Below are 14,667 nucleotides of genomic sequence, written 5' to 3'. Positions count from 1 at the left end.
TTAAAAACTAGCCTAGAACATCATATGCCGTTTAAAAACTAGTCTAGAGCACCATCTGTTGTTTAAAAACTAGCCTAGAGCATCATCTGCTGTTTAAAAACTAGCCTAGAGCACCATCTGTTGTTTAAAAACTAGTCTAGAGCACCGTCTGCAGTTAAAAACTAGCCTAGAACATCATATGCCGTTTAAAAACTAGTCTAGAGCACCATCTGTTGTTTAAAAACTAGCCTAGAGCATCATCTGCTGTTTAAAAACTAGCCTAGAGCACCATCTGTTGTTTAAAAACTAGTCTAGAGCACCGTCTGCAGTTAAAAACTAGCCTAGAGCATCATCTGCCGTTTAAAAACTAGCCTAGAGTGTCATCTGCCATTTAAAAACTAGCCTAGAGCGTCATCTGCTGTTTAAAAACAAGTCTAGAGCGCCGTCTGCAGTTAAAAACTATCCTAGAGCTCCATCTTCTGTTAAACTATCCTAGAGCGATGTCTCTTGTTAAACTATCCTAGAGGGCCATCTGCTGTTTAAAAACTAGTCTAGAGCACCATCTGCTGTTTAAAAACTAGCCTAGAGCACCATCTGCTGTTGAAAAACTAGCCTAGTGCGCGGTCTCCTGTTAAATAATCCTAGAGCACCATCTGCTGTTAAACTATCCTAGAGCACCATCTGCTGTTAAACTAGAGCGCCATCTGCTGTTAAACTAACCCAGAGCACTGTCTCCTGTTAAACTATCCATGAGTACCATCTGTTGCTAAACTATCCTAGAGCGCCGTCTGCGGTTAAACACTAATCTAGAACTCCATCTGCTGTTCAGAATTGATTCTTTTGTAAATCTCTATTGGTTTTTGGCCACAGCTCTATTGTAAACACTTTCTAGCAAGAATTTTCAGTTGTGTTGATAATTAAGATATTCATATATCCTTATAATGAACCACTCTGAAACAGTCAGGAGGGGATCTTTCAGCAGCTCTTCAGTGAACTTACAGTTTCCGTTCCTGTACAGCAGGAAAGGATCCTGGAGCTGAAACTCCAGGTCTTTATTAATGGGCTCCACCAAGTTTTCTGTACTCAGACGGTTCATAATTGTGAAGCCATGATGTGGTGATGCCGACCTGCAGAAACACACAGACATCCAGACATACCACAACAAGCCACCAGTTACAAGATATGAGGAATATAGAGTTTCATTTACGTCATGGTTTGTTCGGTTTCTTGTATGTGCAGCCATATTGGAGATACTCAGATGTAAACAAGAGCATGGAAGGATTGTAAACAAAATGAATACACCATTCTGCTGATTTATACCATGAAGAAAACACATAGAAGCTGCTCAGTTATATAGAAGAGGAGTTATTCAAGAGAAGAGACTTAGTGGTTAGTCCTCTCTTCTGTCCAGTTAATGCCTCATACCATTACAATTATGTATATTGGAATCAAACTGTCTTAAACGTGTAAAATATCTCTTTCAAACTTCTTCATCTAGATTTAAAAAGCTACAGATGTACGATGTATCTTCAGCAAACAGAAGCCTGAGACTGCACTTCATTTCAAGAGTTCACACTTAGCTGATGATTGATAATAAAGCCTGTTTGGCATGCTGTCCCCTGAGCTTATGAGATCCTTGAGCCCTGGGTTCCCTCCCGTTTGCAGGGCAAGAGGGGAGTGTGAGCTCAGGTAGATCTAGATGAATCTCCCCGGCCGGATATGGATAGCAGAACTTCCAGCAGGATAACGCAGCATGTCATAAAGCTCAATCATCTCAGACTGGTTTCTTGAACATGACGATGAGTTCACTGTACTCAAATGGCCTCCACAGTCACCAGAGCTCAATCCAATAGAGCAGCTTTGGGATGTGGTGGAACGGGAGATTGGCATCATGGATGTGCAGCCGACAAATCTGCAGCAACTGTGTGATGCTATCATGACAATATGGAGCAAAATCTCTGAGGAATATTTCCAGTAGCTTGATGAATCTACAACATGAAGGGGATTGAGGCAGTTCTGAAGGTTAAAGGGGTTCAACCTGGTGCTAGTAAGGTGTACCTCATAAAGGGGCTGATGTGTGTTTTGGATTTGATTTATCGCTAACTGAAAGCGATGCAACTGTTCACTTCAAAAGTCACTTCATTTATTTATTGAAATAAATTAGTTCCAGTAAATGCTCACCTGGCATAAACGAATAATGTGCCTTCAATCTCATTCTTCTCCTAAAGTCAGAAAGAGGTGTTAGTTTCAAAACCGTCTCATATTCCATCATCATCTTATAAATGAATACAAAAACAACATCAAATATTCATTTCAATTAAAATCAATTCTTATTTTTGGTGACTTTACAGTCAGATCTGCGTTCCTCATCACTTGATCTCGACAAACAGCACACTATAACGCAGCTGATGATGCTGACGAGCAGTGGCGTTGCCATTAGCAACTGCGGGCTAAGCTAACCTGCGCGCACACAGTAAACACTGAGTTTCTCACCCATTCGTTGGCTTTGGGGTTGAAGGTGTAAAGCGCGACCTGTCCGGTCACATCCAGCAACTTCACTATGTAGGGATCATGCTGCTGTAGAGCCGCTAAACTCATGAGCTGACCCGCTTTATTCACACACTCCATCTTCTATCAACATACGGAGCGCTTTTCTGGATGAGCACTTCCGGTTCGACTTATGTTATGTCCGCGCATAGTTCCGTCGGATAAAAACAACAAAAGCGAACATCCAGAATAACTTATAAATAAAGTGATTGTTATTACTTCTGGTGCCCTTAGTCTTTTTCCCCTTTATAAAAACTCAGTGTGTTTTACAGTGCACGCTGAAAACTCTGTCATAAACTTACTACTGATTTATTTGAAAACAAGAGGGAACTTTATTATTTCGTAACATGGCTAAACATTATTATGACCATGGAATATTTGTTAAAAACATCTTAGTTTTTCCCCCTCTGCTTGAAAGAAAGAAAATAAGTCATGTCGAGTTGGTTAAATGAAAATTAGCTCATGTCAATAATCAGGTCATGTTTACTCACAGACAGAACCTGTTAGCTTCATTCATTCATTCATTTATTTTCTTGTCGGCTTATTCCCTTTATTAATCCGGGGTCGCCACTGCGGAATGAACCGCCATCTTATACAGCATATGTTTTACACAGCGGATGATCTTCCAGCTGCAAACCATCACTGGGAAACACCCACACTCATACACTACCTTGCTAAAAAATCCAGCTTAAACCAGCCTAGACTGGTTGGCTGGTTTTAGCTGGTCAATCAGGCTGGTTTTAGAGGGGTTTTGGCCACTTCCAGGCTGGTTTCCAGCCATTTCCAGCCTGGTCTTAGCTGGTCAGGCTGGAAAATGACCAGCTAAATCCAGCTTGACCAGCCTAGAAGGCTGGGAGCCCAGCCAAAACCAGCTATGTCCAGCTTAAACCAGGCTTGTTAAGCTGGTTTTAGCTGGACATTTTAGCAGGGATACGGACAATTTAATTGATCAGTTCACCTATAGCGCATGTGTTTGGACTGTGGGGGAAACTGGAGCACCCGGAGGAAACCCACACCAACATGGGGAGAACATGCAAACTCCACACAGAAATGCCAACTGACCCAGCCGAGACTCGAAACAGCGACCTTCCTGCTGTGAGGCGATCTTGCTGCGCCGGCCGTGACACCACCTGTTAGCAATTGTGAAAGTAACTTCAAGCTATTTGCAAAATTAAGACATTTTCATATAACTATAGACTATTCTTACATTTTTGCTGCAATCTCTCGGCAAAACAGACTGATTCTGTGTTGACGTGTCTCTTGTCGTCGAGTACATCAAATAATCAATTTTTACATTACAGAAGCTAGTTTCATAAACGTTTAACAGAGGAAGCCATAGAGATGGAAACAGACATGCTTATTACATTTTATTCACACACAAAACATTAATGATGAACATTTGACATTATAAATGGTTCTCGACCCCTATGGAACAGAAAATAAGACACATTTTCCGTATAGTTTAGTAGCCTATACAACTCTTTTTGCAGAATTTATCATTATTCTGCTTAATCATATTCTGGATTTTGCATCATATATTCCCAAAAAGAATGTAAATACAGGAAATGAGATTCAAATCGAACTGATTTCTCCCATTTAATGTTACTGCAGACAGCCACAGTCATATCACCCTGCCAAGACCGGTTACTCACTGAATCTAAGCAGGGCTGGACTAAACCACATGGGAACACTAGGATGCTGTTGGCAGTGGTGTTGGTGAGGCCAGCAGGGGGCGCTCAACCTGCAGTCTGTGTGAGTCCTAATACCCCAGTATAGTGAAGGGGACTCTATACTGTCAGTGAGCGCCGTCTTTCAGATGAGATGTTAAATTGAAGTCCTGACTTTGTTCGTTAAAAATCCCATGGCACTTTTGGTAAAGAGTAAGGTTGTAACCCTGGTGTCCTGGCCAAATTCCCTCCATCAGCCCTCACCCATCATGGCCTCCCAATCATCCCCATCCACTGAATTGCCTTTATTAATTTCTCTGCACTCCATCCCAGGGGCGCCACTGGCCCTCTTACAAGTAACGGGGTTAGGGGGTCGGGTCATGGGTCCTTGATGATAATGACAACATGTGGGCCCTCAGCATAGTCCTAACTTCCCTCTCCTAGCAGAGCCCCTGCTTCTTCTATAGCTGGTGTGGGGTGAAGCCCTGGCGCTGTTGTCCTTTGGCTGTCGTTGCATCATCCAGGTGGAGCTGCACACTGGTGGTGGTGTGGAGACCCCCTCATGATTGTGAAGCGCTTCGGGTGTATGAACATACATATAGATGCGCTATAAATTATATGAATTATTCCATTATGACGTCGTATTTCCAGCTGAAGCAGAATATTGAGTAGGGGGCGGGGTTTTATTTTTGTGCTCCACCTCTAACCTTTTCCTCACAGCAAACCAGATTGGAGGGGCGTGGCTAAGCATGTTTCGCCCAGTCTGTCAAGCTGACATCATCAGAGATAAACCATGAGGTTTGTCAGGTGATAATTAAAGATTACAAGCAGTTTTTCACAGTGGATGAAGCTGCACAGATTCAGTTTTAGATGGAAAAGAACAACAAATGTGAGCTTGCAAAATAAACATCGCACATTTTGATTTCATGCAGACTTTAACACACAACTAAACAACATTACAGCTTTCATAGCATCAGTGTGTGTGCGTCAGCCCACTAATGACTTCCTAAGGACATTTTCACATTGCTTAAAAACGAAAATTAGCCAAAATGCGACTTTATTCCTTGCGTGTGATGACTGAAGTTGATGACCATGTCAGTATATTTCAGAAAAACTAAAAGTATACAATTAGCAGAACGTGACTATCAAGCTGAAGCATCTTCAAAACTTTAATAGCAATGAATAATCAACAAACACTTTCAGCAATAGCAGCTCATCTGATAATGAATAACCATGAACGTGACCATTAAAAAGACACAAAAACAGATTTCAGCATGATTGTTTTTTTATTGCATATATAAGCATAATATCAGTTTCATTCTCCTGATTGCAGACGGTGTGTGTGTGTGTGTGTGTGTGTGTGTGGAGAGTTCCTCAATCCTAAAACACTGCAGGAGCTGGAGGAAGAGCATTAAATCAGACTACGCACACACATACTAGTTCATCCTACATTATGATGTAGCATCCATTAGGTTGTAAATACACAATATAGGCCTACACAAGAAAATAAATATACAATAAACACAACATAATACACTTTACTACAGCATGAAAACATTATAGCATTCATTATCAATTATTATGGTAATTGTTAGTAATTAAGGTAATCCCGGGGTATCAGAGTTGTCCCCCTCTAAAATATGCCAAAAACCACCCAGCATGTTGTTAATAACTATAAATATGATCAAATAATGTGTATAATGTGTAGAAATGGTCTGAACCTCTTCCTCATGCGAATATGCTGCTTTTTGTTTGCTTTATAAGAACAAAGATGATAGTTGTGGACCATTTTATTTGAATTTCCTCTTTAATAAAGCTGTGTTTTTAACGAGTCCACTTTGTTAGCAATGATAACATCACCTGCTTGATGGATATTCATAATTTAATGCAGCTGCAGTTGTTTGCAGAAGACAGAAACTGGTGCAATTCCTTTAACAGACACAAGGGGGAGACATAAAGCAATATACATGGCCACTCGTTCAAACCCAATTGAAAACAAGTCTATATATATTCAACAGTCTCAAAAAATAAACCAGCAACCAAAAACTTGCATTAGGGTAATCTTTGGAGAGAGAAACGGCCTTAATTTTGATGGATTGTCAGTTTTGATGGTCTCCTCTTTCTCCACTGATCAATGAAAGAGCTCCATTTGATTTGTGAGATGAGACTTATTAAAAATAAATGAATCAATAAATCAAATGCTGAGGTTTTGGAAAGACACTCAACGCCCTACACTTAAACTATGAGTGGACTTCATGATTGAGAATGTGTCATGTGCGTTTAATGAGTATTTTTTTTCTAATTTTATTAACAATTTTGTACAGAATTTGTGTGCATTTGTATGTTATATTAAGAGAAAACCAATTGAAAAATCATTAAAAAAAGAGAAATAAATTAATATGACCCCCCGCTGGGTCAGCTAATAAGTTATTTCACCAACATTCTGTGGCCTTTGCATACTAGCTAGCTTGATTTAGGTTAGTTATGTGCATTTAGGCGTTACATTAGAAGTGTTTGCCATGAAAGTGGAATAAAGGACAAGCTCGACTTCAAGGACACTTACTTTAAACTTCAATGAAACTTAAAGGGCTTACCTGCATTTTAAACCATCAGACCAGATTTGTTCTGTTGGATTTCACTTCTGAATGAAGCACGGCGGCTCAGTGGTTAGCACTGTGGCCTCACAGCAAGAAGGTCGCTGGTTCGAGTCCTAGCTGGGCTAGTTGGCATTTCTTGCGTCAGTTGGTGAGGTGCTCCAGGTTCCTCCCCCCCGTGCAAACACATGCAATGTGGGGGAACTGATGAACTAAATTGGCTGTAGTGTGTGTGTGGATGAGTGTGTGTGTGTGTTTCCTAGTACTGGGTTGCAGCTGGAACATAAAATATATGCTGGAATAGTTAATGGTTCATTCCATTGTGGCGACCCCTGATAAATGAAGGGACAAAGCTGAAGGAAAATGAATGACTGAATACTGCAACTAGTGCTGGCCACAGGACTAAAGCAAATCCTCCATGTTCTTGTTAGTAATTCAGTTTTATTTTTCATTAATGCTCTCCTGTTACTCTTAATAAATAACAAACAGCATTAGTGCAGGGTTTCTGCAGGTTTCACCAAATTAAATTTAAGATTTAAGACAATTACAAATGAATATTCAGACTTTTACTAGGCAAAATGTGAAGGATTGCTTGTGATGGCCAGTTATTCGCCTCATTGAAATTAAAATTCTGTTTTTTCTCTGCCACATATTGTAAAAAATGTATCAGAAGAGTTATATATAGATTTATTACCATAAACTTTCTTTAAAAAATGTTTAAGTTAAAACTAAAATTAAGTTCTAAAAACTATAATAAACTAAATGTATTCACAGCAAAACAGTATGCAGAAATACACGAAGAACTGTTAAACTAATGTTATTAACAGGATGTAAGCAAGATAATTAAACCATGTTGGTCAATAGAATTAATCAATTTATATTTCTGATAGCCTTGACAAAGAAAAATTAAGACCTTTTCAAATGTATTGAAGACATATAACACCATATTTTAGTACATTTTTAAGGTTTAAACTTTAGTTTTTGACATTTTAACCAGTTAAACTCTGCTGCTATTTGGGGATTTCCGCCTGGATTTTGCCTACCCAAATTTAAAAGCTTCCCAAATCCACATGCAGAGGTGTAAATGCAAAAATTTGGTATCATTTTAAAGAAAACCCTTTGAATTTTCATAAAACACTATTGAAAGTGTTTAAAATACCTGTATATGTTGTCTGTGTTATAATAAACACCTAAAAGAGGCGCTTTTCGTATTATTTTTTTATAAAGTCAAATTTGAAAGTGCACCTTTTAGGTTGTGTGTGGTCTCGCGTGCTGTAATTAATGTTGGTGGTTCCTGCACATGTCTGTAATCATAGGAAAAAAGAAAAATGTCTCCACCATAATCTATGCAAAAGTTATTGTATTTCAACTGATGAGAGGTGCTGTACAAGCCACAGGGAGCGATCACTGCTTTCATATTTCACTATTCTTTAGTTTGATCAAACATAATTCACTGTGGTTGGAGCACGTCAGACATATAAAAGGATTACTTATGCACATCAGCTCAACAACAAGGAGAATGGCCCTGAAGCGCACAGCATAAGGTAAGAGATGACAGCTGTCTGTGCTATCTGGGGCTGCTTATTGATCATAAATGTATTGTTTTCTCTTCTGCGCCATGGAAACACCACGATTCATTCAGCAACTGTTTGATATGTGAATATAATTCAGTATAAAGAATGCTAGAACAGTATGAGCACCGGCAAGAGCTTTCATTTGAGCTAGAACTTGTACATGTGTCATATGAAAAATATGAAAATGAACCAATGTTCAATACCCAGCTCGGGGATCCAAAATACTGTGTATTTAAGTGTAAATAACTTTTGTACAGTAAAATAAAAACCAAAGTGATGCATATGTGCATAAAATATAGATTCTACACTTTCAAACGACACCACTTACGGGGGTCTGGTGCAATGCTAGCCCTTTAAATCTGAAAGCGAAAGTCAATAACGTTACAGACCCGGTACCGGGTCCGCAGAGTTTAACTGGTTAAGACCCCGCAGACACACTGTAGTGAAACCAGAATGAAAATAAACATGATGAAAGTCCCACAATCTTAAATCAAGAATGAGTCGAGACACAAGACAAACGCTGAGTGACTTTTATTTTGTTTTTACTGACTTTAACCAGCATGACTCCCCCTACACAGACAGGTAAACCTCTAGAAAACAATACTCGGGTTAGTTCAAGTGTAAAAGGTCTAATTCTTTCAAAAACTAAACATTTTTGTCCTTTTCAAGTCGAGTCTTTGGAGTTCTGAGTTTGTTTTCAGTTCTGTGTACAAGTCTCATAGCTGACGGAAACATGCATATGACGGAGTAATGCACATTAGAAAGTTCAGTTCCACGTTTCAAATTAATACAAACAAATGCGTGTCATCGTTTCATATAAAGGTATCAAACGTATAGATCCTTAGAGATCAATACTGGAACACAATAATAATATTAATAGTAATAATAATAAGAGTGTCCGATAATAAGCTTCCACAGCTAGTTGAATAATCACAACGCCATCACTTCCAGCAAACAGAAAACCTCATTTACCATCTCAACTCCAGGTTGTAATTGCACTTAATTTTGTTTTCTTCCTCTCTTGCCGAACACATTTAATAATTTTTTCGCCTCAACAAACACAATGCGGCGTTCATGCCAGCATCGGCTTGTTGATGCAGCACGTTTTCTGTTTCCTGAAGTTGTAATGCTCATATAACCATGTAGAAAATAAAAAAAGAAAACAAAACCATTAACAAAAAAAGACACGAGCTTCCTCACAACACGATCAATATCACACCAGCTCTTCTACACCGCTAAAATAACACAAAAAACACACACCGGGTTCGTGTCTCCGTTCATTTTCATGATCAATTCTAGCTTCAAAACCATTCTGGCGAAAAAAATAACGTGTTCTAAAACCCCTGAATTTGCTATTAGGATCACTGACCTGACGAATTCGGCACAATGGGATTTATTTCTCTAATGATTCGCACCCTTGAAAACAGAATGAATGTCTTCTGTACTTATTGCTGCTGCTAAGTCGGAAACATCATCCGCTGTTCATCCTTAAGGAGTGAGAAACAGAAAAAAAATGCTAAAACTAAACGCTAAACTAAGGATTCATTCTCTCGTTATCAGAAGAACAACAAAAAAAAGGCACTATAATGGTCAGAATGAAGATCACAAACGAAAAACGAACCCGAATGGAGGGTCGGAAAAGCAGGGCGAACCCTCGAACGAAGCGTTTCTGATTCGTGAACCAACCGAACGTTTGTACCGACACTTGGCACGATAGAGAGAGAGAATGACGGCATTCCAATTTGGAATTAATTATTTTTTCTTGCACAGAATGCAGGAGGTCAGTGATCCGCGTAAAGCTTGAGCGAAGGTGCTTGAAATGGAGAAAAGAAAAACGGCAAACACTTACAATACACTAGAGTTCGGTAACATGTCGCGAACGTCGATAATTCGTTACATTAACCTAGTGTTTATTTGAACAACGTTAAAAATGTGCTTGGTAATGCGCCGTTCACACGGGGCGTCAACATTAACGCTTCTTATTTACTTTTAATGGAGTGACGACAAGCATTGCTGAACTGAATCATGGGTAAGTTGATTTGTGTTGGGTCCATTGATTATAGAAGCTGGATTTTTTAAGCACCAACACATGCGTCAGCCAATCAGATCAATTTATGCAAATAAAATAGTGAGGATGGTAGTCAATCAAGTTTTCGCAAGACCAGAGAACAGTTATTAGTCAAAAAAATGGAGGAAAATCGTACTATGGCGATCACGTCAACGTAAAATGTCTAAGTTTAAATCTTCTTAATCGTTAACATGCATAAGCCAAGCAGATCACTGTATGCAAATATAATAGTGAAGATGCTAGCCAATCAAGTTCATGCAACACTGCAGAATAGCAGTACTTTAACAAAAATGGAGTAATAGCATACTCTGACGATCAAGTCAACGAAAAATGTCAGAAGTTAATAACATTAAGCGCTAACATGTGCTAGCCAATCAGATCGCTATATTCAAATATAATAGTGAAGACGCTATCCAATAAAGTTCGCGAAACACCAGAGAATAGTCGTACGTCAAAAAAAATGTACTATGACAATCACATCAATGCAAAATGTCAGTAGTTGAAAATTTTTAAATACTAACATACATCAGCCAATCAGGTGGATATACGTGAACCTGACTGATGTTATTATGGTGATCACGACAATGCAAAACATCAGAAATTGAATTTTTAAGCGCTAATATGCGTCAGCCAATCAGATGGCTTTATTCAAATATAATAGTGCTCATGCTAGCCAATCAAGTTCGCTAATCAACACTAGAAAATGGCAGTACATCAAAAAAGATGGGAGGAATAGTGTATTATCAAGACTGGTAAATATAAATAATCCACTTTTGAACATAACTACTACTATGTTTTTGTGTTCCATTTTTTTTGACGCAACTGAAGCTGGATGTGATTGGCTGTTGTTACCATGACAATCAATTCAATGTAAAATGTCAGACACACAGTTCAAGCGTTAACGCAGACGCCCCGTGTGAATGAGACGTAACACTTTGCAGTGGTCACACCAAATTCGAAATTGCTCTAAATTACTCAAAGGATGTTTTTCGACTCTAATTTTTTCATCTTGCATGGAAGATGCAATTGCACGAATACCGCAAACGCATCGCACATTACACATTATCTAACTACTCTACCTAATAATATTCACATAATGTAATTTGGGCAAATTCTTAAATTCGCATTCGGTGTGAACCCAGCATTAAAATAGTTTCATTTATTAACATTCGACAACTAACGATGAGCAGTAGTTCTACAGTATTAATCTAGGTTCGACATTTACTAATATTTTCTTACTCGCGTGTTTTTATACACATTAAAGCAACTATCATAAACAATTCAGGACTGTATTTTTGCTAACAGATAATTAAACACTGTAATATTTTGCTCCTTGTTAGTTCATGTTAGCTAACGCATTAAGTCATGTTAACAAATGAAACCTTAATGTAGAAAAGTCACAATACTAATATACTTGTATATAAAAGAAATAAACCTAGATTCATAAATGCTGATATTTGAACCTTAGTGTAAGGTGTTAAAAATCTATTCAGTGTTAAATACGTTTATTAATTTGCTGGTTTTTACGTCTGATTATTTTTATTCGGTTAACTTTTAGTATTACATAGACAAAATGATGATAATAAATAGACAATAGCTCAGCGTCTGAGCGCCGGCGATGGCAGTAAAGCGAACGTAAAAACATGTCAGTAGAACACACGAATACCACGTACGAATCGTTTCATAAAGATGACGAGTAGATCATGAATTGCGCGAGTTATAATAACGTGATCAACGTAAAGAATACTATTCAATACTATTAGTGTAAAATACGTGAAGTGACTCACAAACCAGAACACCTCTAATAATCGTAATATAAAGCAGTTTAACCTTATATTAAAATAGGAATGATTACAAAAACAATCAAAATGTGAATGAATATTTAGACAAAAAAAAAAACATTGACCCATTTTTTTTCTACGAGCTCAGGTTTTCAGGACTTTGTGACCCAATGGCTTCCCATGTGCGCATAAAACCCTAAATATCCTCATTATACAAGCAAATATATATATATATATATAAATAAAACAAATGTTTGCATTTCCGATGATTACAAGTAAAGGCAATCCAGTGTCTCTTGTAATCCAAAAAACTTAAGTCTGGATTTGTGGAGAAATTTGTCGAGTTCCCAGATCAGATTCAGACCGAATGTAACTGTAAATTAAAAATAGAGATAAAAGTCGTTAGTTAAGCTGCACAATATATATAGATTTTAAAAATTGTTTTCGAGAGAACAGCATATGCAACATTCGTATCGCAGAGAGATGTAATAAATTACAATTCAAGCATGCGTATTGTATTGATTGCAAATTTGACCAATCAGATGGGGCTGTACTATATTTAGCCCCACCTCCATAAGAGGTGCTGCTCTGTTATTGGCTAGAACAATTCAAAGGTGAATCTAGAGCTAAAAATAAACACGAATAGTGAGAGTTGAGATGAAATGACAATAAGGCTCAGTCATTAAGTGTCAGATGTTTGCGTTTTGACATAATTTTTTTATAAATATATTAGATCAGAAATATAGCTATCATTTGTTTATTTTAGTATGATAATTGATAGTGTTAATAAACGATAATAAATAATTTAGCTAATAGGGAAATGTTTTATTGCAAGAAATATCGTAATCGCAATACTAATGTTGCATATGTTTGCAGTATTGTGCAGTCGTAGCTTTTAGCATGTCGGCTAAATGACATTTCATTAGGATTCAGTCAGAAAAACAGCAGAACAGAGAAGCCAGAGGTCCACAAGAGCCCAAATAGCAGAATGACCATCACCACAAGCACAACACCCTGCAGAAGCTGATTATTATGCTTTCATGTGTCCTGCATTAGAGATGTAATGGATTAAGGCAAGACACTACAGATGAAGAGGCTAAAAAATGAACACACACACACCCCACCATCCTGCTACAATAACTTTGGTTTAAGTAATTAGATTATGGACAGGGTTTTGGCGTATGATTTTAGAACACAAAACTGCTAAGTTTAATGTTTGTCATTTAAAAAAATGAGAATAACAGATGAAATAAAAGTGACGTACATCATTAGAATACATTTAAAAAGTTTGGTGTGTGGGGTCAGAATATATAGAGATAAAACTGTCGTATTTGGTGTGCGCCATCAGAATATAGACAGAATGAAACTGCAAAATTTGGTGCGTTTATTTCTGTCTATAATGTGATCACACACACACACCGAATACGGCAGCTTAATCTTTACATATTCTGATTAAACACCAAATTTGACACTTTTATTCAGAATATATAGAGATAAAAACTGCAAAATTGTGTTTATTTTTGTCTTTATTCTTATAACAAACCATATTTGACCATTTTTATCTCTATATATTCTGATTAAACTGACAAAATTTTACAGTTTTAATCAGAATATATAGAGATAACACTATCTTATTTGGTGCGTTTAATCAGACTATATAGACAAAAACGGTCAAATTTGATGTTTCATCAAAATATATAGAAATAAAACTGTAAAATTTGGTGTTTATTCAGAATATATAAAACTGTAAAATTTTGTGTTTAATCAAAATATATAGAGATAAAACTGTAAAATTTGGTGTTTAATCAGAATATATAAAGATAAAACTGTAAAATTTGGTGTTTAATCAGAATATCTAAAAATAAAACAGGTAAATTTGGTGTTTAATCAGAATATATAAAAATAAAACAGGTAAATTTGGTGTTTAATCAGAATATATAGAGATAAAATGGTCAAATTCTGTGTTTAATCAGAATATATAGACATAAAACAGTCAAATTCTGTGTTTGATCAGAATTATAGACAGAAATAAAACTAAAGTTTGTCGTGTTTATTCAGAATATATATAGATAAAACTGTCAAATTTGGTGCGTGTAAAAAGGTATTGTTTGGTATATATAACCGAAATACAGATATTATCACAACTACCAAGCCTGATGCATCTAAATGTTTAAGCGACATTTTTTGGACTAAATGACTATAAAAATATGTGATGGAATTGAAATCTTCAATGTATATGTGACAAAAACAAGACTTACATGAGCTTTTTGGGTTTATTTTTTTGCAATTCATTTAAAAAGTTCAGACCAAACATTTCCTATAGTGTCTTGCCTTAATGAATGACTGACTCAAGACGGAAAAACATTAAAATCTGGACAAAATTTGGTTTATAATGATCAGACGTTTGTCACTTTCTCTTTGACCAATCTAAAGAAACAAAATGAATGACGATAATAA

At 37.1% G+C, this 14,667-nt stretch overlaps 2 protein-coding genes across 8 annotated transcripts in view; both read right to left on the bottom strand.

The window, feature by feature from the left end:
• Nucleotides 1-2,635, bottom strand: part of dcp1a (decapping mRNA 1A) — an 11,689-nt gene extending 9,054 nt beyond the window's left edge. For 2 of the 7 annotated variants that reach the window (XR_015496884.1, XM_087262890.1), the window contains exons 1-3: nucleotides 2,473-2,635; nucleotides 2,161-2,201; nucleotides 979-1,967 (exon numbers count right to left, since the gene is read on the bottom strand). Coding sequence is in view for 4 of the 7 variants with exons in the window: in XM_087262890.1 (XP_087119016.1) it covers nucleotides 979-1,315 (337 nt within the window). In the remaining 3 variants the exon portion in view is untranslated. 7 annotated transcript variants of the gene reach the window in all.
• Nucleotides 2,636-8,877: 6,242 nt separating this feature from the next.
• Nucleotides 8,878-14,667, bottom strand: part of bicd2a (BICD cargo adaptor 2a) — a 48,447-nt gene continuing 42,657 nt past the window's right edge. The window contains exon 10 of the mRNA XM_087265621.1: nucleotides 8,878-12,583. Coding sequence (XP_087121747.1) covers nucleotides 12,569-12,583 — 15 coding nt within the window. The 3' untranslated portion in view covers nucleotides 8,878-12,568. The remainder of the gene's footprint in view (nucleotides 12,584-14,667) is intronic.

The sequence above is a fragment of the Danio rerio genome, chromosome 8, assembly GCF_052040795.2.
Source record: "Danio rerio strain M-AB ecotype USA chromosome 8, GRCz13ab, whole genome shotgun sequence".
NCBI lineage: Eukaryota > Metazoa > Chordata > Actinopteri > Cypriniformes > Danionidae > Danio > Danio rerio.
The sequence above is the reverse complement of the archived record's forward strand: the minus strand, read 5'-3'. Positions and strand labels throughout refer to the sequence as shown.